The sequence below is a fragment of the Polyodon spathula genome, chromosome 20 (genome assembly GCF_017654505.1).
Source record: "Polyodon spathula isolate WHYD16114869_AA chromosome 20, ASM1765450v1, whole genome shotgun sequence".
Classification (NCBI taxonomy): Eukaryota; Metazoa; Chordata; class Actinopteri; order Acipenseriformes; family Polyodontidae; genus Polyodon; species Polyodon spathula.
Window position 1 is genome coordinate 2,192,049 of NC_054553.1, and position 25,286 is coordinate 2,217,334.

Sequence of the window (25,286 nt, forward strand, 5' to 3'; positions counted from 1 at the left end):
CCTTGCTGCACGCTGACCCATCTCTGAGTCAAAGTCCATTAATAACGATGACAGGAATTCCTGCACTTAATGGGTATATCAGAGAGATTTCAATGCTTCCAGTGTTGGAATCAGTCATGTTTCAAGTACTGCAACAAGTTTTCACTCGTCAATGGTAAAAAGAAAAAAGAGGCTTTTGTTTTGCAAGGTTTAATATTTCTGCGTACAAAATAATATGCAAATCTCGTAAGTACAGTATGATATAGTTGTGTATAATACAGTAAACTAATAAATAGCTATTTTGATAATATTTTTAAAGAAAATAATTTAAAATGAAGATCTTAATGTAGTCCTATGTACGACCGCGCAGTGAGACAAGTTAGCTAAACTGGTAAATCATATATAAGGCTGGCTGAAGTTTGGTACTAATGGAAAATAAGTAATTGTGGAACTCTGATGCGTTATTAACCATTAGGGAAGCTGTTAAATACCATAGGTTTATTAACTGTACACTGTAGCAATGTTGAAGCGGTGTGTTTGAGAAGTTAGCCCATTCATTCAGAATCCTGCGCGTCATCACAGTGTTAAATCTCAGAGTCCTGCCCGTGTCATATGATTCAGTCGCTAAGCTTCAGTCAGCAGCTCCTATGGGAATTTGTATTGCTTCATTTTGTACTAGTATGCACGTCGTTAAGATATTCTGGCACTGTATTTCACCGCCATTTTATTTTCATATGTGACGTATCAATCCTGCCACTTAATGAGAAACCAATCGGTTTAATCACACACCAGGAGTGCTTTTTAAAAGTGGGTTTGCTCTGTATAACTCTCTTAACCCCGTTATATACTGGTATTCTGACCAGACATTTTAATTGTTGGTGTAAAAGGTGATAGACTATCGTTTTCTAAAACCCTTACATTTGCAGCGCTGTTTAGTGATGCCAAAATGAATGAAGTTCCCTTTATTACTAAAGCTAGGAGTACCTTGGGGTTTTTTAAGTTTTGTTCATTAATATAAGCGACAACCGCTTTAGAATTTAAACATTTTACCAGCAATGATAAGATGTGGTTTTATGTGTACAAGATTCTGCCCCATAGTATTGCCAGTATTCAGTATTGCCCCTTAATTACAAAAATGTTTAACTAAACTAATGTAGCACTGTGAACCAGAGAAATCTCATGCAATTGAGGAAGAAATAAGAAAAAGTAAAAGACAAATAGTAATAATTAGAAAAACATCCAATGCTTTCTATAGTGCAATGAAATGATGTATTTATTGGTTGTATACTGTTCATACTAGAGGTACAGTGAATCTTCACACTGTCACCAGCTGTAAGGAGCTGGTCTGAATTTGTTTTTTAATAAAACCCAAGAGAGATTTTACTGTACACAGTTTACAAGCACTCAAATAGTGCTGTGTGTGTGTGGAGGGAGTTCTTCCCATTCAATCTATTAGGTGATGTGACCTGGGCAGAAGACTCCTATCTCACTTCCTGCTGATATAGGCCAGGCTCAATCTGAACTTCCTGCAGTCCTGTTCTGACAGGCCAGGAAACTGTGTTTGCGAGCAGCTTTCTCACTTCAGGAAATACACAGCCTCCTGCCGTACTGCTGAGAAAAAAGAAAAGAAAAAAAAACAACTATGCATTGTCTTTTCAGAATCAAGAAGGAAAGAAACCGATCCATCAGGTTTCCAAGTAGCAGCTCTCTGTCTAAGTATGGTGTGTCAGACCCACAATCACTTCAGGAATCCTCTTCTACCTGGAATGGGAAGCAATAGCTAAGAGTGTTGTATTTTTAAAGTGAGAGTCATTGATTTTGGAAATCAACAGGAAGAGTACAATATGAAATTCTCAACTCGTATTATTTTTGGAGCAGGAGTATCCGATCCTAATGCCTTGGCAAATATCTGACCACTTTTTTTCTTTTTTTTCCTGAGCCATGCAGTGTAATAATCAGAGGAAGCAGATATAAGCCGGGAAGTAAAAAATCACAGAGGGGCAGATTCTGCCAGGGTAAACACTCGAACATTTCCTGTTATTGTAGCTGGAAACGTCACATGACATCACCGCTCCGTCCCCGAATCGAAGAATTAAAAACCGCTCTTAAGAAACGAGCGGTTCCTGTTACTCCTGTCCTGGTATGGGCGAGTGCCTGAATGCCATATATGTGCATGATGTGGAACCACTGCCCTGACTACTGGGCCCGCTCCCTGTTTGATTCACTTCCACCTTGGTTTGCATGTTCTTGTGTTCCTTGTCACATCCATTTTTGCACACACACAAGCAGAGCAGGAATGTTTTTTATCACTTTCTCTGCTTGTTTGTAAAGGCTGTGACAGGTGAGGTTGCTGTAGCCTGGACAGTGGGCCCCTTACACCCCTGCAAGGGCATCTCAACCCTGACTTCACCTCAACATGTAGGCCAACCAGGGACTCTCATGAACCACATATGAATAGAGCCAAGCTGTGTGGTAGTTTTGTGAAGTGAACTTGTTTGAGATCATCATATTTACTTCATTTTAACCCATTAAGTACCCAGTTAGTGATAGGATTCGAGTAAGTTATCATAACAACATAATTAAAGAGATAATGAGGACAATGTCACTTCATGGGTTAAAGGGATACCTAACATCATTGACATGTTTAAAGAATATCTCATTTCTTACCTGTTTTATATCCCGTTATTTTGTTTTGCTGATTCACCCAAGTATTCCAAAATTGCATTTTCTAAGCACCTGTAAAAGCTCAATTTCTGACAGGAGGTGGTTTGGAAAGAGGTGTTCAGCTGTAATTTATGTCCCCTCAGAAACCCTATAGAGATTACAGATGCAACAGGTAAGACATGAACCCTTTTCAGTCCTGAATTATTTTAGTTGAACTGAAGAAGGAACTCCTTTATTTAGCATAGTTTGAAGGTGTTAACTATCCCTGTAAGTCTGCATTGCTGGTGTGTCAAATACGGATGTGTGTGCCTTTGTGTGTGGGGTTGTCTGTGTGGTGTATAGATACGCTTGCTTTCTTTGTGTGGGGTTGTCTGTGTTTCAGTTGGCAATAGTTTTTCACATGCAATGGGCCTATTTCTTAGGTGCTGGATAAACATAACTGATAGAATTTGACAAATTATTCAACTTTGAGTCAAAGATCCCGTAAGATATGGTAACTTTACACAGTCTAAAAACTCTTCACACACCCACGACTACAAAAGGATAAAGGTCAACATTTCATCTATGTTGTCGTCCCACAGTGAATAGTGGTCTTAACAGGAACTGTAATGACGCTGTCTTCAGCCTACAGCTAGCCTACAGCCTACAGCAACAGTCAATTATAGCGAAGCACATGTGAAACTTCAACAAATTATTTTAGAAGTAGAAGGAACACAGCGCAGCTCATGTTCTCTTAGTCTAATGAAATGTAGATAATAATTATAAAACCATTATAGCTCAAAATAGCTCCCACAATAAGCACAGGAGCAGCAGCAATTTGCTTCAAGTGTTCAGAGGACGTGCTGGCTGCCAGGAATTAGACAGCAGTAAATGATGCCGGGCGGTGGTACATTTCATCATCTGCTAAATATAGCCTGATCCATTAGGGGAACCGGCTCTTTGTTTTGCAAGGGCATCTACTATATGAAAAAAATAAATAAATAAACTTGTGCACTGCTACTTACTTACCTAGTAGCATTATAAACAGAATGCTCTAGATTTATTTATTTTAAGATTCAGAGCAGCAGGGTTGAATTTGGATGCACATGCTGTCTGAATGCCTGCTATCAGCCCTCTGTCAAAGTCTGTCCGATCTGGCTACTGTAACTCCCAGTGCTTGATGGGGTATATCGTACCAGAGACTGCAAGCTCTCATACTGCTGACATGTATATAAACGAGAACTTGGTCAGGTTTTTTAAATTTCCACTTGTCTGCTTTGAGTCTGAGGTTGTTATACTGCTCATGACAAACTCATCCCAATAAATACCATGAGAGACAGTTACCCAGGCCAGTGCCTGACATGTGCACACAGCATTCTAGAAGAGAGCTAAAAATTACTTTTGAGATGAATATGTGTGAGGTATTGATCAGAACCTGGGCCTTCTGTGTGCTTACACTAGAACATGCTGTTATGATAGCACACACATGGCAGTATACAATACCAAACACACAGATGTGGCTGTAATGCACTTTCAGCTTTGAGTGATAACATGAGGGTTAAAATCAATGTTCTTACTTTTTGTAAGCATTAGAAAGACCTTTTTATTACATATGTTTTTTTTTTTGTTTTTTTTTGTTTTTTAATCTTAGTTGGGGGGCATACAGACCCCACACTGTAGAAAACAAAAGTTCCTTCGTCCTGGCTCAATATCACTTCCTGTGGTACTCGGATACACCAACAGAGCATGTCTGTCTGACACAGGAAGTAAAAGTGTACCAGTGAAATGAAGTAGAATTGAAATTGCTGGGTGTTCAGAGTGTGAAGGTACTAAATACTAGCAGAAGGGTGCATGGATTTACTTTGCTGAGCAGGGGTATTTAACAATCTTTGTGCTCTGTGTTGTTAAACACTAACCTTGCTTTGAAACGCCTGGAAGTCAGGAATAATTCAAACGTCGTTTCCTTTGGGGAAAGAATTTGTGGTTAACCACAAGTTTAAAGAAGTTTATCAAGTTTATCATCGATAAAAGGTTGATCCCTCCTGGAGGAACTCGATATTGCATTAGGAATGAAGCCAAAATGAGAGGCCTGTGAAAGCCCAGCTCAGCTTGGTGTTTTCCCAGAATGATTAGGAGTACAGAGCTGTCATCAACACTAACTTTCCAAATTCTGCAGACACGAAGAAAAATGAATACCAAGTACGTGCCTAATAGACAGTCCCCTTCATAGTGCAGTATGAAGTACCATGGTAAAAGCATAGTAAAGTGTAGGGAAAGCAAGACAAATGTCAGGTTGTAGTTGTTTTGTTTTTTTATAATTTTTATTTTGAGTCTGAAATCTTAAAGGTACTGTTTTCTCATTTAGTTTCATCACTACAGTCAACGCCATGTGGTTTAGCAGGGGCTTAATATTTGAATCCATCTGCGACCTCTTACTCTTTATAAGCGCACACAATCTATAACACAATAGTGTGTTTCATCTGTAGTGCAATAAAATGCATTCTTGTTGTCTGTATAGCCATATCATTTGATGAAAAGGTTTCAGTATGAACTGAACACCAGCGCCTTCACCACGTCGACTAACCCCACTTTCTGTACCACACCCGTCATGCAAGGTGCACCAAAGGCTATACTCCAAGCAGTCCTGTTTAATGTAGATATGATCTGCTACTCGTTGACCGTAATCCACAGTGGGTCTGTGTTTTCACAATGCCTCAGCTATGCTTTACTACTCTTGCTAAGCATTTACCGCAATATACCGCCGTGCACGTCCAATACAAGTAAACAATATACACCGCATGGTTAATCTCACTGAATTTTTTTTTTTTCTCCAGTTCAATGCATATACACGGCAGTATTATCTGGTTACAAATTGGGAACGGCTGTCCACGGTCTGCTACATTTACCGGACCACATTATGCAGCGCTCCCCCTCCTCCCGACACTTCCTCCCTGATATGCAACCTACCTTGTCTCGTCGAATACAAATATGTGCCTAATACATAATTCATGAGGTTTGTGGGCGTGTAAAAAGACAACATTAGAATTGTATTCGATCTGCTTTCTGCCGATCTCGTTACGTCAGGGTAGAGGCGTGTGTCGCGGGTTAGGTTGAGGCTGCTGTAGTTTTTATAATAGCGTATGTGTTGAATTGGACTTGCTGAGTTTGATAGCAATAATTAAAATAATGAACAGAAAAACGTCTTCAGGGAAGGCAGGGCATGTAGTTGCTTGGATTAACAAGGCGGAATGGGACCAGGTTCTTGAATATTTATACTCCAAAGACTGCAGTTTACAGAAGTATGCTCTGCAAAGGATATCTGCATGGAGAGGAAGGTAAATCGAACAGGAATGATGCACCTCAAATGTTGTTATCGTTAGAAATCGTTAAAAAAATTAATAAATAAAAATAAAAATCCCTTAGAGTTGTCGTGTATTAATAAATAGTGTTAGTATTATTTAAGATGTCTGTACACTGTCGCGCTTTATAGGTTTTATATATTATTATAATAATAATAATAATAATAATAATAATAATAATAATAATATCGCTACAAGATCACCGCTAAGGCCCTTACAGATATTATAAATACAAACCCATTTCATTAATAAGCTTTCTTTTAATTTCTTCTTCAGTGACTTTCTGTTCAGTTTTCTGTGCATGTATAGCTCATGTCTACGCTGTGATTGTCCAGCGGTATGTTTGAATTCGCTTGTGTCTCAGAACTTCCTGTCTGTGTGACACTCAGGTACGGCAGCAGCACACCTGTCGCCGTGGAAAGCACAGCAGACCTGGTCAGGTGTCAGGTGGTGGACGCTTCTGGACGGGGCTGTACCGAGGAGTTAGTGCTCTTGTACGGCATGGCTCTTGTAAGGTAAGATTGGAGAGAACAAATACAGCTGTCTTAGGACGCGCCCTGGAATATTGGTTTTACTGACAGAAATGCACTGTTAAATGTTTAGTTGGAATAATACTATGGAATAAATAAATATGGAATGATACATATATTTCATACTGAACAATCTCATAGATCTCTGTGCACTGTACTCAGAAAACAAGGCAGAAGATTTATATACTTGCCCACAGAGGTACCGAAGTTTTAGCTGTCGATTTGTCAAACACGTGCGGTATCTTGATACATGCACTGATAAGCAATGACCTGTTTTCTGCTGTAGGTTTGTGAATTTAATCACTGAACGGAAGCAGAAGACAATCTCTATTCCTCTGAGACGGCTGGCCAATGAGGTTTGTAGTATAAAACAAGAAGGCGCTTTTGGATGGTCTTGAAATCTCTGCGGCTCACTTTTATTCAAATATGTTTCCTAGCTACTATTTATAGCTACTACATTTGTGTTCGTGATCTACCTTCTGAAACGTCTTTTTAAGCTTACTGTGTTTCATCCAATCCTTGGCATCAACCCACTTCATTGTGGTGTAATTTTCCGTGTTTCCAGATGAACATTCCAGAGTGGATAGTGAACTTGCGCCATGACATAACTCATGGGAAACTCCCCTCCCTGAAGTGGTGTAGGAAAGGTGGGTACAGCCTAGCATGATCTTTCATTTACCACAGATGAGACCAAGAGTGGCTGCTCTATACTTAATGTACATTCAGATAGTGTGGATGTGTCTAGTAGTAAAATACGTCAACCCATGCTGCAGACCTGTTTAGACCAGCTCGCTACAAAAAATGCATTATTGTACGTGAGAAGGTGCAGAGAAGTGTAACTAAGCTAAGTATTATATGCTGTTTGAGAATATGCAATAATTCAATCACTCCAGAACTATATAGACTTCTTTACACAGAGTTATTCATGCATAGAATAGTTTAGTACCAGCTGCAACTGTAGAAACAATAAAAATACAATTAGGTACTGCCAGGAGGCATTCAATTCTAACAGTGTATTAGCAGTGAACACGCTTCAGTGGGTCAAACTGCCTCTTCATCTTCACAACATTTGTTGTGTGCGTTGTGAAAGTAATAATTCATAAAATTGATTTCTTGGTTAAAGTGAACCTTAACAGCCAGTGATCTGACCCGGTTGGAGTTCTGTGTGCGGTTCGGTTTCTTGATCCCAGCGGTGAACCCCGTTGTTTTCTGGCTGTGCTCTCTGTCAGGGTGTGAGTGTGTTCTGGAGTGGCTGCGGCAGGAGTATTGGTCCCAGCAGCTGGGAAGCAGCCTGGTGGAGCAGTGGGACTCCTCCACTGAGGAGGATGAAGAGGAGGAGGAAGAGGTCACTGAGCCGCACAACGGACTCAAACACAAAGAGATCTACAGTGAGTGAAGCGTGAAATAACAACCTCAGGGAAATGTAGCATGGCAATACAATTCAAACCCCTAACCCATAGGAAGATAGCAAGCATTCTGTCAACAGTGAGACACAAGTGGGGGGATAACCAAAGCTATAAAGCTATTCCCATTGCTCTTACTGGCACTAGCAACAATATCCCTGACCCTTTTGTCTTGTGCCAAAGCAAAAAGTTTTTTTTTTGAGAAATAATATATTTTATTTTTTTTTAGAAAAAGCTAGAGAATTGTTGGTGTCCTATGAAAAGGAACAGTTTCAGGTAATTCATCATTTTATATTTATATTCTAAATTAGCAGTAAGTAGTGAAGCCTTTGCTCTGTGCTGTGGGTAACCTGTATTATATTTGTAAAAAATAATGTATTGCCAATACGGTAAAACCTTGAGTTACTTTTAAAAACAGACCATATTAAGAAAGCTTTGGTTGAAGCAAATGAATGCATTACACTTGCATGCTACATGGTATATGGTTGGATATGGGATACTACCAGTCTTTCCTTGTCTTCAACGTTCTCGTTCTGCTGTGTATGGCAATTCATGCAGTTGCAATATTCCAACAGCAGGTGGTGCTATAAACATTTGATTGCAAATAACTTTTCATAACTCAGAAAGATGCCAGTGTTTCAAGCTTATCCTCACCAGAGCCTAATTCTCACCAAGTATTCTGTCCAGAGAGAGTGAACATTAGTCCAGGACAATTCTCACCAGTACTGTGTTTGTTGTTCCCTGTACCAAAGCCACCTGTAACTGCTGCTACCATCTTGAGAGAGTCACTGGCAGGCTTTTTGGATCGTAGTGTGCTTGCATAGATAGTAAACAGGTGAAAATAGACTGATACTTGTGCAATTGTCAATACAAATTAGGGAAGACTGGGTGGTGTTTCTGGCTTTTTCCCTTGTTGCAACTGTGCGGCTTGTGAAAACGGCATTAAAACAGACCCCTTTATGAGCTCTGTTACTAAACAGTATAGGGTTAACCCGTGTATTACTTGCTCTATGAATGTCTTATTTCATGTCCTTGCAAATTACAATATAGAGGTGAAACTAATCGTCCACTTCGGAGACGCATCAGTAAACATAAAAGCCCCGTTCGAAGATGTGACTCCAACTCTCCCTTGAGTTTTTGTGCTATCGAAAGAATGACAGGTCCGTAGTGGTGGTAATCTTGAGCAAAGATTCTCCAGTGTGAATCGAAATGGATTTTATATCTTAAAACTATGTAGCCTGATAGTTTTAAATGAAGAGTTAGAGTTGTCTTGTTTCCTGTCAGCATGCTTTTGCCTGAATATTGAGAAGTACGCTGGCTCACAGGAATGCAATATTCCCTTCTCTAATTGACAGATATTGGTATTGAGGTAGTATTGTGCTGTGATGTATGTAGTTGCTCATTTTCCCTTTTGTTCAGAATTGTTTCTAAAGCTTCACATATTATCTAAATCATGTATTAAGTATTTGGTCCAATTTCAGTTTTTTTCTCCAGCGCTACAGAGAGCAAGTCTATTTCCATCTGCTTATTGTCTTTATATTGGGACCTGCTTTCCTGTGCTGTACGTTTGTTGGACACATGATTGTAAGGTGCAGTAACTTGAGGATTACTTATGCCTACAAAGAAGAAACTGACCTTCCTGAGCATAAAGTCAAAATTCTGGTGCAAGCTGAGAAGCCACAAGAAAGGCAAAGATCTCAAAAGGCTTTCACAGACCTGGAGTTGAGAATTGACCTGATGCGGTGATGATTAGCCAAGGATATTTCTCATCACGGTGGTGAAGGTTTGCCTAGGATATTTCTCGTCATGGGGGTGAGGGTTCTCTGGGGTGAGAATGATCCGGTCCGGCTCAAATGCTGTGGATAAATAAAGAGAACAGGTTTGTTATTAATATTGCTTATAATTGTGATAATTTAAAAATTTGATGACATTCTTCACACACCGGTTTAGCCTCTGCTTTAATTGATTCAGCAGCATCATTTGTTATTTTTTATGAAGTATTTCTGTTAATTATTGTTTTACTGTATAACAGTTATTGAGAAGCAAAATATTTAACACATCACTTGTACCCAGTCACAGTCCATTATTCTAGAATACCTAGGAGTGTCACATCTTTTGAATTTAAAAAGGAACTCCTTGGTTATCACAACGGAGACTCGTTGATCAAATGACCCCAGGTGCTATAATGAAAATATTAGGAATGAAAATGGAGCCTCTTGGACAGATCGTCATTGAAAATGAGAATCTGTTGTCTCTGCTGATTTACCTGGTTAAATACTGGATTGAATGATTGATTTAACAAAAGTGCCCCGTTCTTGCCGTAGCATGATGTGAGCGCTAGGCTTCTTGAAATCATGCCTTCGATTAGAGGATGTCTGCCTTTTAAAACATTAGGACAATACCCTGGCCATAAAACAACCCTCACTGAGCCGACACAGGTGGAGAAGACATGTATAGTGGCCTTTGGTCTTTGTCCACCCTTTCCTCTAAACAAAGGTGATGTTTTAAGCTTACTGGGCTGTACCCCAGAGCTACCCAATTATCAGGGACCTTTCTCTGGCACAGGTTTGTGAGGGTGTTAGGATCTGAGCCTTTTGACCTAACTCGTATGTGCTCACTGATTTATTTTTGCTGAGAGGTGAGAATTGACATGAGCTCTTTGCTTGTAGGGAGGTGTTTCTCGCTCGTCTGGCTTGCCAGCTAGAGAGCTGTTGGAGGCTTCAGCTTTGTGGTAAAAGAAAGGAGGTGTTCAGAAGACAGGTGGCAGTGAGAAAGCACCGAGCACTTCTCACTTCCTTAATCAGGGGTAGATATCACCATGACAACAGGCTGAAAGAACAGTGTTTGGCAACTCTTCCCTCAGTGCCTTCATTAAGAAGCATAGTGTCAGAATGAGGACTTCCCGGAACAGCCCATGAAAATTCTCTCGCCCCTCACTCCCTGAGCATTTAGAGTTTCTTTGGTGGCTGCTGTTTGATTTATAACCTTCCCAAACATCTTGGTCCAATGGGTTATTTATTACTTGAGTGAGCGTCGTTATCACAGCCAACCACAGTGGTGTGTGGGAGAGGGAGTGGGAGTGATGAGAAACACAGGCGAGCATTTCAAAATGGGAGATTTTTCTGTGAAAGCTGGGAACTCTGTATTCTGAAACAAGGCGATGGTAGTGGTGGAGGGGAGGGGGTAAAAAATATCCTATGTGTCCGTTTATTACATTATTCCATCGCCTGCTTATTGTCTTCTAGTTGACAGTCTGTTCTGTTTATTTTAGTTGTAAGGAGGTCAACTTTTTTGCATCGTGAAAAATGAAGGAAAGTGGAGGAGAGAGAGAGAGTCGGGCAAGAATGAATGTCTGCTTCAATTCTACAGAGAAGAGCTTGTTTTAAATTAGTGAACAGTCAACAGCATATTAAAACAGAACACATGAAAACAGGCATGATCAGAAGTGTGTTGTTTTGTTTGTTTTCAGTGTGTCAGTTTTATGGCTGTTTGATTTCTTGGAATGAAATGTAGTTGTACTCCTCCCTGCCCTTCTCCACCCCACCCCCACTGCAAGGTCCTAGCTGAGCTGCAGAAGGAGAACAAGGCAAAGAAGGTGATGTGGCCCTGCCCCTCCTCGGAGCTGGAGTGGATCATGATGCAGATCAAAGACTTTGCTCCCGAGAACAGGTATACACAGGTCAAAGGCAGAGAATGAGCTTCGGTTCGAGAGCTTGTTTGGGGAAACAACTTCACAAAACACAGTCAATTCATTTATTTTTGCTAGCGTTCCACCACATGTACTGTCTTACAGTGCTGTTGTGCTTCGTTTTAATAATAAAACGGACAATAAAGAAAGTTTGTTCTTAAATCGTAGCCAATTGCTTGACTGTGCTGCAGTGCTGTCAATGCTGTGAGATTGAAACTTCTGTCCTACAAAGTAGAAGCCACTGGTGTACGTCATCTAGAGGGAATGGTGCAGCTGCAAATCCCTTGATTCAATTTGCTAATTTTAAAGTTCAGTGCCTTGAATGTCAAAAGGTAATGTGATCCAGTTCTTTAACCTTGGCTCGGGAGAGATTAAGCAATGTTCCCTGGCTGCTAGTCCTGTACCTCAAGGCTATAAAGAAATTTAAGAGGAAGAGAAGTGATTCGTTTGCAGGAATAGATAACAGTGGCGTAGGTGCACCTCCTTGTTAATTACAAGCCTGGTAGCGCAGTCTTGCTGTTATCTTCAACCTCGTTTGATTTGCTTTATGCTGATGGTGTTCACTGTTGGCTGTCCTCCTACGCTGCATAGCGTACCATTGATTATTAACTTACTGTGGGGAATCCCACTGTGGAAACCAACCCCCTACTCCCCACGCACACACTGTGCACTGCACACATTACAAGAAGAAATAGTTCTTGGTAGAAAGAATACAGGAATTACAATCTAGTTGGAACAGCAGTGTGTGTCTGTCTGTTCGTAGTGTGCTAGTATGGAAAACATGCATTTTATCTCACTGCTCAGTGAAAGATGATTTGGAAGGTTTTCTCACTGCTCACTGCGCCTTCAGTTTCACCCTCTGTGTAGTTCATGAGGTTAACTGTCACAAGTTTCATTAATTGTTATGTCAGGCTTTTTGTGTGGAGTTGAAATCTCTAAAAGTAATAAGATCTCTTTTTCTATCTGTGTCGAGGTGAATGACATAATTTTCAAGAGTGCTTAAAACAAACGAACTGTTGTAAATGAGAACCGATGTTGATAGTGCTTTGAGAAGCAGACCCAGCGGTTGATAAAGATCTGTTTTTGCTGGTGAGATCAGTTATTATTTGCTATGCTTAATGTAGCAGAAACAATAAGGGAATACTGTGTGGTGGAGGCAGAAACGGGTTATATTAAAGAAAGGGATACCCCTTCACGCAGTTCTCATTCCTTTCTTTAATTTATATTTTGAAGAAGTTAAACCTTCCCTGGATAGCCTGAAGGTACTTGGCCAACTAAAATATTCACTCAGCAGGCTGTCTCAATGACTATTATTAGAGAGAGTAAACATATATGTGACATATACAGGTAGATGTATGTGCGAAGCAAGCAGGATGCAGAACAAATGGAGCAGCTTCACATGGGAAAGAGGTGTGCCTGGGAGAGCCTGGGTATGCCTGGGAGAGCAGGAAGCGGTCCTGAGCGCTGCTTCCAGGGTCTGATGCACTTCACTGACGTTCCTGCTGTCTTGTAGGGAGGCTCTGGCTGAAGTTCTCCTGGATGATGGATTTCTCATCCCAACCTTGGAACAGCTGGAATCCTTACAAATCCACCCTTCAGGTAAGAGCCGGGCAATTAGGGGTTTAAGCAGCAAAGAAAGAAAAAATATAGCAGTGTGTAAATTTACTAGAACACCCCTGTTGCTTCTATTTTGTTTTGTTGTGCCTATGAAATCCAACCACTAGAAAATTGTCAAAATAGACAAACTCGTGATTTTGACTTTCTAGCAGTTATTTTAGATGCCTAATTAAAGCTTCTGAAATTCACACACAAGTGACCTATTGTTTCTATATTGCTGATTATGTGAAAATTGAAATAAAGGTTTCCATGCAGATAAAGGACATAAATGATAGGTTTTCCAGTTAATTTGCACACTACTGTACAAAACCAATCGCAGCCCATGTGTACTGTCCCCGTTGCAGACAATGCCGAGTTGTCGATGCCATGCGTCCCTCGTGTGTTCGTTCAGTTCTGGCACCCCCTGCTGAAGCTGCTGCACTCCCAGGTGTTCACCCAGGTGTTGCTGGAGAAGCTGTTTGCTGAGTTGCAGCTGTGCACAGAGACCTCTGCGCACAGGACCCAGTACATCACAGGCTGGATCACTGACATCCTGACCTACAATCACAGAGCAGGTACCTCCACCACTTAACCAGAGTGACTGTCTGAACCTGCTAGGGCGGGGCTTCTCAAACTCGGTCCTGGGGACCCCCTGTGGCTGTTGGTTTTCATTCCAACCGAGCTCTCAATTACTTAACTATACCCTTAATTGAACTGATACTTTGCTTAATTAGAACTTTTTACTTGTTTCCAGCTCTTAAACAGTTGCAGTTCAAGTTATTTATCAAATGTTATAGCTAACTTGAAATATGCAACTCTTAAGAACTGAAACCAAATAAAAAGGTCTAATTAAGCAAATTATAAGTGCAGTTAAGCAGTTTATTCAGTTTAGTAGAATGAATAACTGTATATCATTATCTATACCAGATCAGGTCAGAGACGTCTATGTAGAGCTTAACTTTTAGTCCAAATGAGTGTAGTCTTAATTCATCATATAATTGACTTCTTATACATTGGACTTTTAAGTAAAGCAGGGAATATGGGATGTGAAATTGGTGTATGTGAGAATCGTTTTCTGAAAACGCTGTCGGCAAATAGATGAGTCAGCTAGCAGCTTGGTTTCTGTCTCAACCACAACATGAAAGAATATACACGGAAGTCACAGTCACATTATGGAGAATGACGGTCTTTCTGGTGCAACCCCTTTCAAAGGGTGCAGTGTGTTGATGTCACTGACTCCTCTTGCTACGATTCCCATTTCTTTAGGAAAATCGCAGAAAGGTCTCTCTCGTAGCCAGAAGGAGACCAAGAGTAAATGCCAGCTGTTTGCGAACCAGGTTCGACTGCAGTGGCAGAAACTCCTGACATTGTGTCTGGCAGCCCCATGCCTGGCCTCCCCCTACCTGTTGCAGCAGTAAGTACCCTGTTTATTAAACTTGGGTTTGAATTATAAAACAATACTAAACACGAGAAGCGCTAATAAATATTCTGTTAGTTCTGCAAATCCCATGGAGGTTAACTTTGTGACGGGTAACAATGTTAATCCTGCAGGATCCTGACGTACATGGACAAGCCACTCCCCCTTGACACACAGCAGCGGCTGCTCCACCTGTGCTGTATCTACACACAGCCAGGAGAGGGCGCCATCCCTTCAATGGACACTGACCAGTTGGAGGAGGAGGCAGTCCACACCCTGGAGAGTCTGCTGAGGAGGGTCAGGCAGGATCTGCCGCCCAGAGCCAAGGTCCCAGTGCCCCAGCCAGCCAGCCCAGCCTCTCGACTCAACGTAGGGGAGCGAGTGACTGTTCAGGAGCCCTCGCAGGACCTCCATGAGCAGCTGAGCCCAGAGATCATAGCTGAGAGAATGGCAGCACTGAAAGGGTCACCGTGGCAGATATGCACAGGTATGCACAGCTGCTTACAACCCATGTATGAACCTTGTATTTCAATACTGAACTCTGTCAGGTTGGCTTTGTCGGGCTGTTGAATTTCTTGCAGGAAACACTTTATTTCACCTCTGTAAAAGTGGGGTGATGTTGCCGCAGATTTCTTTGTATACAGTCCCAGTGATTAACTCCCATTCCTGGTTTAAGACACCACACCTTAACTTGTTACCTATACACTGTGGCTAATGAAGCTCATAGTAAAAACTTTTAATCTATGTCCATATATGTTTTTCTTTTTAAGATAATGTGAAATGGAAGGATTTCCCTCTGGGTAAAGTGCCTGGCCAGTCTGATGACCCCAGCTGTCTCCTGCTGGACAGTTACTCCATGATGTCTGTGCTGGAGCAGCCTGTGGACGTGGAGCGGACAGCCGTTCGCGGTGCAGTCCTCAGGTAAGCACTGGCACTTTGAGCCAAAAGGGACGGCAGATAGAAAAGGCATGCATTTATAGTGCAGGCTGGAGGCAGCCACAGTTACAGCTGTAGGTGGGGGAAGCCTTCAGTCTTCAGTGTGGCACAAAACTCGGCATGTTTTCTAGCGTGGCCGCTGTAGATGAGATTACAGTCCGCTTGCCCATCCTGGATAAGTGACCCTGCCTTTTGTAAAACCATATGCCTAGTTTGAGTTGAAACCAATGTTAGGGCATGAAGTGCACAATACAGGACTAGCTGTGGTGGTCTTCACAGAGGGACTCCACTGTACATCGATGGAATCGAAGATTTGAACAGCAGTAACAAAATGATTTGTATTTATAAGGCAGCTCATGTTTGAAATGTTCTTTTATTGGTATCCCTCTGTGGCTTGCACAGGCCTCTGTGTGGGTGGGGTGCTGCCCCGGTTCGTTCTGGTGTTGAGATTGAAACCCACAGCACAAACTGTCAATGAGCCGCTCTGATACTTCTCACTGACAGACCACAGCAACCCAGGTATGCTCTCTGCTGCACCGTCATTGGCTGTGGTTCGTTATCAGCTAACCCTAACAGGATCTACGCACGTCAAGGTTATTTAACTACCATGTGCTTGTTTCGAAGCAGGCTGTTCAGTCTGTGGTCTTCGATTCGTTACCCTCGCAACACCCCCCTCCCCCATGCACATATACACCTTCCACTCAACATAAAAGCCCAGAGAAAGTTCTTCTCTGGTTTCTATTTTCATCCGTTACTGACGTTGAACTAAGAAGAAAAGTGCAGCAAAAGGAAACTGTTTTGACGTTCGAGAAGCAGCTGCTTCCTGTAGAAATCACCCAGAAACATAAAGAGATTACCCACGAGGGGGGGGGGGGGGGGGGGGGGGGGGGGGAAATCATACCCCTGCCCAACACATGAACTGACCAGAGCAACACTGACATGAGGCGAGTGTGTAAGACACCACAGTATGTGAAATGGAGCTTCGACGGAAGAGCCTCTCTTAATACCCCGCTTCTATGTTGAGCTCTGCATTGTAAACTGCCTGGCCTACCCAAGGTTAACTATTTTGTTGTATCCGATATAGACACTTGAACTGGGGTACATAGTAAATGTGTCCTGCCCATTATCAAATGTACGGCTTTAAGAGATGCAAACATAAACATTAACAAGTGTTGAAGGTTCTTTACGACAGCGGCAGTGTTGTGTGTTTTTTTTATTATTATTAATTGTCCTAGTCCTTGGGATTTTTCTCCCTCCAGCTGCCTTCCCTGATGTGGGAACCCATGCGACTGCATTTCAGATCTATCAACATAAACCTCATACCCTGCCCTTGCTTTGCTTTGTTTCTGGAATGATAGTAGTAACCCTCCGTAATTATTGAGACATCCCTACTCATCCCACACTGGAGTTCCCTCAGTTATCCAGGGTTTCATGTGTCTAATGAGCAGGAGCATATCAGGGCTGCTGCTGTGTAGGTGGAAGGCAGCAGCAGTGCTGAGCAGTGTGAAGCTGCATTCCCCCCACAGTCTGGCTATCTGACAGTGTGGGGGAGCTGGGAGGAAACACACTCCAGGATCTCGATCTGCGTCAAGTTACGCGTGGGATCACACTCGGGGAAGACCTCTCTCTCTATCTCTCTGTCTTTTTAGATTGCATTTGAAGGTATCTCTGGGGAATGATGTGGGCCCACGCTGGGTTTGATGATATGACGTCTGTTTTTTATCAAATTGGAATCTCATGAAAAGAACCGGAGAGCAGTTTTTTTTTTTTTTTTTTTTTTTTTTTTTTTTTTTTTTTTTTTTTTTTTTTTTTTTTTTTTTGCACTTTGTTGTATGTGGCTGGTTTTACCAATTTCCTTTTAGTTATCCAGCCATGAAAAAATAGTTTGAAATGGCCTATTTACAGGATAAATAAAGGTGAATGATTTTTGTAACCCTGATATTTGAATTGCGTTGCAGATGGGGTCTATTTAAGTCAGTTGCGTGTGTTTCAAGGGAGAGATTGCCATACTCGTGAAACGCATTACCTGAACAATAATGATGCATATGCCAGTCAACAAGAATTGCACATTCCCGTGGTGTGGACTGAATACTGAGTCCTACAGCTGGTTGTCCTACAGAAATTGTACTCTTCTTATAATAGTGATTCTTACGGTTTACTTTATTATAATGTCTTTCTTGTTCCAACCCTTGATAAACCCATAGCAAATACGTGATTTGCTTTAATCCGTGAAAGAGTTGTGTTGATTTACATAATTGCACATCAATTTGAAAAAGTGAAAGAAGTTTTATCTGCTGTAATATACTCTTTTAGATGATCTCAACCTCAGTCTTCTGGCACCTGTTTTTCTTTTAAATCTAAATTGTTTTTTAAGGCATGTATAAAACAAAGGTTTTATTGTATTGTGGTATTAGTCCTCCACTACAGTCTAGGTATAAATACATGAAGTCAGGAAAGTAGTCAAATGATCTAGTTCCTGTCACCTCCACTTTTGTGAAAGTACAAGCTTGTATCACCAGGGTAACTCAGTTGCCCCCCTCCCTTTGCATGAGAGCTCGGCAGGCAGCAGAGCCCACTCTGTTCTTGAGAGTGATTGAGTTTCCTCTGCATAATTGCCTGTACCTTTCGTCTGTCTGCTGTTGTATTATTTGGCAGATGAAAGGCCTTTCTTTCATCCTGGTTTAAGGATTCTGAAACCACAAACACGGAAATGTTGACGAAACCAAAAAAGCTGTGCAGTTTTACCTCCGTAAATGAGGAAATACGATCAGGTGTAACATCAGCTGCTGTTGCTGCAGGTGCCAGAAAGGGAGACCTTTAGATTTCACAGAAGTAAGAAGAAAACTATTAAACGGTTTGTCACATGGCCCACCAAGAACAATTCCCAAGGACCTGAGAGAACACATTGCCTTTAAATGCACAAAAACAGAGCAAACTGGGCCTTGAAGACAATGCATGTCCCTAAAATGGCTTTTCCAATTTGTTGACCAGTGTTTCGATATTGTTAGCAGTTGCTAGGAGACCAGTAGGAACACAGAGCAGTGAGTGGGTGGAAAGTAACTTTATTAAATGGGTTTGAGGCTGGCTGTTGCGTGTGCATGGAGTGCAGGTGCGTCATGCTGGGTCTGTGCAGAGAATGCCCTCGAGTGAAGATTCTGTCTGGAGACAGCTCAGATTATTGTATGTGTGACTTCCTAAAACGTCATACAGTCTTTGTACAATCTACAGAAGCACATTTCTGGCACATTGTTCAGAAAACAGCAAGGCTGGTTTCACAGACCCTGCTGTAGCACTTGTCTTGGACAGCCTTATCATTAGTCGGTCCAAGATTAGTGATAACTGTGGGTCTGTGAAACCAGCCTTCCTGAACTTTGTTCAGTCCTGTTCTGCTCTCGTCATGATGATGCCAGTGTGATTCTGCAATCCCAGGGTAATTGTTAAGCAAACACAAAGGTGATCTACAAAGCAGCTCTCCAGGAAGATTGCCATGGATAATAGGGTGTTTTTTTGTTTTTTTTGTGAATGAAGGGAGAGGCATTTCATTATTGTGCTGATATAATGGAGTTTATATAGGGTTGGGCTTTTTTTTTTTTTAATGAACTTTGGTGCATTGTATAATCCAAAGCAATTCAAGAAGCTGCATGTTTAATCAAGGTTTACATTTAATAATAACTTACTGTAAAGCTGTATCTCCCCTGTCTGCAATGTAGCTTGTGAGGGAGTATTAGAGTATTATCGGTACGATTTGTTGAGTTGACTTGCCATTTTCTAGACTGTAAATGGGGTTGTCGTTGATCCACAGTGGGCTTTTGCTTTTGCACACTTTCTTCATCTGAGATATATATTCTTCTTTTTGTTAAAAGCTCATAAGTGGAAGCTTTGAACCATAACGTATTGATGTTTTAAACCGTGACATCGGTGAGGGCTGTCATGGATGTAGAGGACGAGCAGCAGCAGTACAGAAATGAACAATCTTTGGATTCGGAGTGTCCTAACTCAGACAGTGTGCTCCAAATCGTCTCTGCCTGATCTACCTGCTAAACAATCACGAGGACGACGTCCTTAGAAGAGAGGTCCATTGCAGGGTTGTTTTTATTATTCTAAGAATATGATTGATTGCTACTGGGAAATGCAGAGTAAATGAAAGAAGAGCGAGAAGTGGTTAATACCCAGCAGTTTCAGATCCTCGCTTGATTTCACAATGATGTTTTGAGATATACCCGTATGACGCTGAGCATAAACGACACATCCTTGAGCCATTGACCATGTTCGTAGTTTACCCCTGTATTTGTCCTTTGCAGTTGTGCTGCCCATTTAAAGCTGGTTAAAAAGGCTTAAGCTTTATTGTTTCTTGTTAAATAAGCCTGGTGGCTCATAAGTTATGATGGTGGCCTCTCCCTGTATTCATAAAATGGGAACTTTTTTTGTTTCTATTGCAGCCGTGGAATCTCGGAAGGCCTCCTGTGGACACAAAGTGATCTTCACAAACTAAAAAGTGGCTTGCAGCTTTTCTAGAAGAGGAGGAGGAGAAATACTTCATTCACAGGCAGAAGGGGGAAATGTGTGCTCTGAATACAGCAGTTGCACAGAGCAATGCTTTCTACAGCCGGGGGTTTCCTGCACAGAAACAATGTGACTTGCTCTAGATTCCACTTTTTCTCGTGCTGTAAAAGCTGGCTTGCTTGTTCTCCAGCAGCCGTGCAGACTGTTGCAGATTTGTTGATTTGCCTAATTTCAGTGTCTGGGTTATTGCGTGTACTTGTTAACACCTTTCTGTCGTAAAAAAGCTCTGAAGCTTTTTTATAGGACACAGGATTGTGCTTGATTTAAGTTTGGGAAACAGATTCTCCGACAAGCCTAGCTTCTAACGAGACAATACTGTTTCTAAGAAAATCCCACCGCAATGTTTTGATTTAGGACTACACAATAACATTTTGCTATTTATTTGCTGTTGTCTTGGTATAGTTTAGGTGCAATCAATAAATTACATGTCTCCCTTTATTGCCTTGTTTGCTGTGCCCCAAAATACCTACACTATGGACTATTATGAAAAGACAAATTGTCCATCTGCTAAGTTGCACACATGCAGGGCGGCCCATTGAGTTCTGTTTTTGATGTTCATGTCTACCGATATTGTCTGAGGAAAGACCATTGTATTTACTGTACCTGTGTGGTATTCAAATGAGTTTTCATTGTCTTTATTACAAGTTTAAAGTGAATGGATAAGTAATTGCCTGTTAACAAACTTTAAATAACATCCTGTCAGGTATTGGCATTTGAGTTTAGAACACCCTAGTAGAACTACTGTTTTATTATTTGAATTTTTGTGTTTTCTTTAAAAATGTTTGAATTGTTTAAAAAAAAAAAAAAAAAAAAAAAAAAAAAAAAAAAAAAAAAAAACATTACTGAGACTGAAGCCTCCTTCTTAAAGATTCCAGTTAACTGTTAACAATTAGACCCATGGTCTGTAGATCTGTGCAATGCATTTTGTATCGTAGGGTTATAGGACAGCAGATGTCTGTGTATAAGGGAACTGCCTTAGGCTTCTATATGAATACAGATATGTGGTATGATAGTATTGGCTGCTTTGTCTGTATGACATTTCCTTACAAAGGGCTAGAGTATGCCTGTTAAGTGAAATATCTTGGCACATTGTGGTTTATACAAGTCCAAAATTGGACCTTTTATATCAACAGCAACACATTACACAGAATTTTCAGATAAGAATGCAAAATAAATATCAAATATGTATGCACGTGTAATATATATTTTAAAACAAAATCCTGTTACATCATACTTAATATTTCATGTACATTCAATAGCAATAAACCAGCTGCATATGGTAGCACAATACAACTATTTTAATAAATAATTAGTTTAACATGGTATATTTTCTTTACTTTTTTTTTTTTACCAAGTTACCTTTGAACAAAAAGAACACTTCATGCTAAAATAGAGAATGCAGGCATTTATTAAAAATAGTCTTATTAAAAGGAACTATCAGTATTTAAAACACTAAAATGATCGTACCACATTCAACTTACAAACTTTTTTTCTTGAAGGAAAAAAAAGCTTGTTCATTTTCAGTACCATGAAGTTAAACCATATGCACCAAATAAATAATTATTTTCTACATTTTTCAATTCATAGTGACATGATAAATACAAGCTAAACATTTTAGAATAACAGTAGCTCTTAACCATACATTTAAACCAACATCTGCTTTTTAAATTTTTTTATTATTATATAATACACACACAGGAACATATAGTAAAGCATAAACAAAATCTGTCTTTTGTATCGCGATCTCCGCTGCATCAGGAACCAGTATGTTGGCTTGTAACTTACTGAAAGGAGTTTTGTGAAAATCTATTTTATTGCTGATTTTGACCTTTTAAACAAGTATTCTGTACCCCATGTCCAGTAGGAGATAGAGCAGTTGTGTGGGGGACAAGTGCAAGGTAATACAAGTGCCCACACACATCCTTACAGACTAGAACCCTTCACAACATCTAGAATCTTATTCAGTACGATCATCGGAGTAGTGATCCTTGCTGTCTGAGTTAAGGATTTTCAAGCCACACCTACTGAAGAAGGTATAAATAACACTGCAACTCTGAATCTGTGTTCTGCCATGTTTCCATTTACTTGCTCCAGTATGAAAACGGGTCTGCAGCCCAATATAGTCTTAAGGCTGCTGATGCATCTATCACGTTTCATTGTACAACTCCCATGTATAAATTCTTTCACCTACCTCCACTATTCTCCTGTTCTTAACATTGATAAAAAGGCCTCTGCATCCCATGTATGTTAGTTACTCCTTATTCTGAGGGTTAACACTCACGACTACTGTACTTTACACTGGGAGCCCATTAAGTAACCAGCTCCATCAGAGGGAGCTGGGAGAGGCTGCTTTCGGTGCCTTTGCTTATTTTGACAGCTCTATTAGAATGATTTCCACGGATTGTTTTACATTCAAACGGAATGTTACCCTTTATATCTTTTGAACTGGACGAGAATCATTTGAGGAGAGGGCCTGCGACTGGACATTGCTGTATGTATTGGGCCCAATTTAAACATGTTTATTCCACACACGTTACAATTACTGTACAAACACCACACATTGGCTTTATTTAAAGAAACAGACACACTTTGTCATTGAGACTTACATTGTGTTTGGGTCAACAGACCCAAAGAGTTTATAAAGTTGTTTCTTTTTCTGTTTAATTATATATATATATATATATATATATATATATATATATATATATATATATATATATATATATATATATATATACAATTAATTTTAGCAACAAGTTTCATTCAACCAAAGAATAAAACAAACTACTGCAGCTCAACACAACACAAGGACTAATATTAGTCAACTCACCCTTGACATAGCTAAATAAGCACAGCAGAGTACACTTAACAGAAAAACAACTTTTTCGCTCAGATTGTCAAATCTAATCATGAACTTCAGATACACAATATAATAATTCAATTAATAATGCAGTTAGTATAATTTGTATTTAGTCTCGGATCTCATTTTCAGTAAGAAATGTTATAGTAAAAGTGTACGTCTTGAAACATTTTAAACAATAAATAAAGCTTAGCAAATGAGGGCAAGTTGGAAGATAAGTAAATTGATTTATAGGTAAAACTGCAGAATTGTTCAATTGTTTATATACAGATATATATATACACAGACACACACATACACACACAGCACTATTCAAATATCTCTCAATTAGATTTGCAAGATTAAGACTAGCTCAAGAACATGCAAGTACGATATGCTTCCAATTAAAAGAGATACCACCTCATTGAATGTCAATACAATGTTTTTTAAAAAAATCTGCAAATATATCCTTCGTTGCCTTTGAAATACATACACTTTACATTGCTTTTTAACTGGCTCACATTAAAATAGGTGACTGAATACACTAAGCCTCCAAGTGGCTTTTTATTACTTTAGGCAAAATTCTGAGCCAGAAAGTCATGGCAACTTGCAATCATAATATTTATTTAAAAAAAAAAAAAAAAATTTATATATAAAACAAAAAGTGTGGTGATCCCAGCAAAGTTTCACAGATCCTGGTCATTATATAACTGCTTAGATATTAGCTTGAGTAGATTAGAAATACAATGCCTTTTTATAGTAGACGTTTAGAGCGAATTGGCTTCAAAACGTCATTAAAGAGCTAGCCATTTGCAAAACAATTTTAGCAACTGCAAGAATAGTGGGCAAGGCAGATGTGTTATTATACTGATCAGGTACAACAGCGCTTGAATTACCACACATTTTTCAGTTTTAAGAATACAGTGTAACAACATATCTCAGCTTTATTAACACAGTTTACTTTTTATTCATAATAAATCATGTACAGATAGAGGACAGGATAATGCTAAAAGCAGTACACAAGAGATCTGTGCACACCTAGCATTTTTTCAATTTTTTTTTTTTTCTATAAACTACAGTGCCCAGTAAGAAATAGTACATACCCATGGGCTACTCCCAGTGACACACAGTGTCACAAACATTGTGGCAAAAAAAAAAAAAAAAAAAAAAATCGATATTAAAGCTATACTATAGATGATACTGTACATTTCATAAATATTTTATACAATCAAGAAAAAAGAGATACAATTTGTATCAACAAACAAAGGTCGTTTCTGGACATTTGGGGCATTGCTTTTTGCTGCATTTAAAACAGAAAAAGTATGGAGCAGAATCAGGGCAGGATTGAGCAAGTCAAGTACCTGAAGACACCCAACAGCTGTGCGTAGAAGAGGGGATTTTAAACTTGACAGAAGGGCAACAAAAACATAAAAAAGGATGACAGCTTCAGGCTAAAATAATTTTATATTTTATCATGCTTGGAGAGCAGCTGTTTTTTTTTTCCCCTACAAATTTTGTATTTAAAAAAAGCATTAGTGTTACCTAAAAATAAAAAATATATCTGCCCTTAAAAAAACAAAAAACAAATTGGCCTTACAAAAGCTAGTGTCAATAATCAGTGTGTACTTCAAAGTTATGGCTGAATTAAGTTCAGTACAGATTACATAAGAAAAAAGTATAATAAAAAGATAAAAACAGCAGCATGCAAGCCGTTAGCAAAATGCCAGAAACAAACCTGACTGCAGCCTCACGTTCGGAGTGTTTCACAGTAAGAAACATTTAGGCAGTGTCACACCTTCTCATGAAGAAACAGAGGGCCGTACACGGCCTTCCTGACTCTCATGAAAAAACTAGAAGTCAACAAGTCCCGCTCGAACTGGCTCGAGCTAATAACATTCCAAAATATTTAAATAAAACTTGAATCTAAGAAGGGTGGCGGTGTCCTTTCGGTGCAGCATTAAAGAAAAAGGCAGCCTCTTCAGGGCTTCAGCTGCAGAACGACAGCCCACCCCCCCCCAAAAAAACCTACTGCAGGTACTGAAGGTTTGGAAATGAGTCAAAGTGCATTTCCGTGAAGGCTCTTTTTATCACCTTGCAAGGTACCTGAGACTCAAGGAAATGAATGCACACCCTCACATGGATTTTTAAATTTCACAAAGAGAAGTACCGGTTTAACAGAAAACTATACTTTATACATATTCCACCTGGATGAGCCATAATCCGATATATGAATTGGAAAATGATGTCAGTTTTACATTGATGCAACATTAAACCAACAAACATAAAAGCATCATGAAATACAACTGTGGACTGTCTTAAAGCCCAAGTGTCTT

At 40.0% G+C, this 25,286-nt stretch overlaps 1 protein-coding gene across 1 annotated transcript; it reads left to right on the top strand.

The window, feature by feature from the left end:
• Positions 1-5,707: 5,707 nt before the first annotated feature.
• LOC121295583 (ribosomal biogenesis protein LAS1L-like) lies at positions 5,708-20,552 on the top strand. Its single transcript, XM_041220402.1, has 13 exons — positions 5,708-5,957; positions 6,371-6,496; positions 6,798-6,867; positions 7,077-7,158; positions 7,741-7,899; positions 8,144-8,190; positions 11,471-11,583; positions 13,116-13,201; positions 13,564-13,773; positions 14,465-14,612; positions 14,750-15,102; positions 15,386-15,536; positions 19,991-20,552. Exons 1-13 carry the CDS (start codon positions 5,809-5,811, stop codon positions 20,064-20,066), a joined length of 1,770 nt encoding a protein of 589 aa, XP_041076336.1. The 5' UTR covers positions 5,708-5,808; the 3' UTR covers positions 20,067-20,552.
• Positions 20,553-25,286: the final 4,734 nt, after the last annotated feature.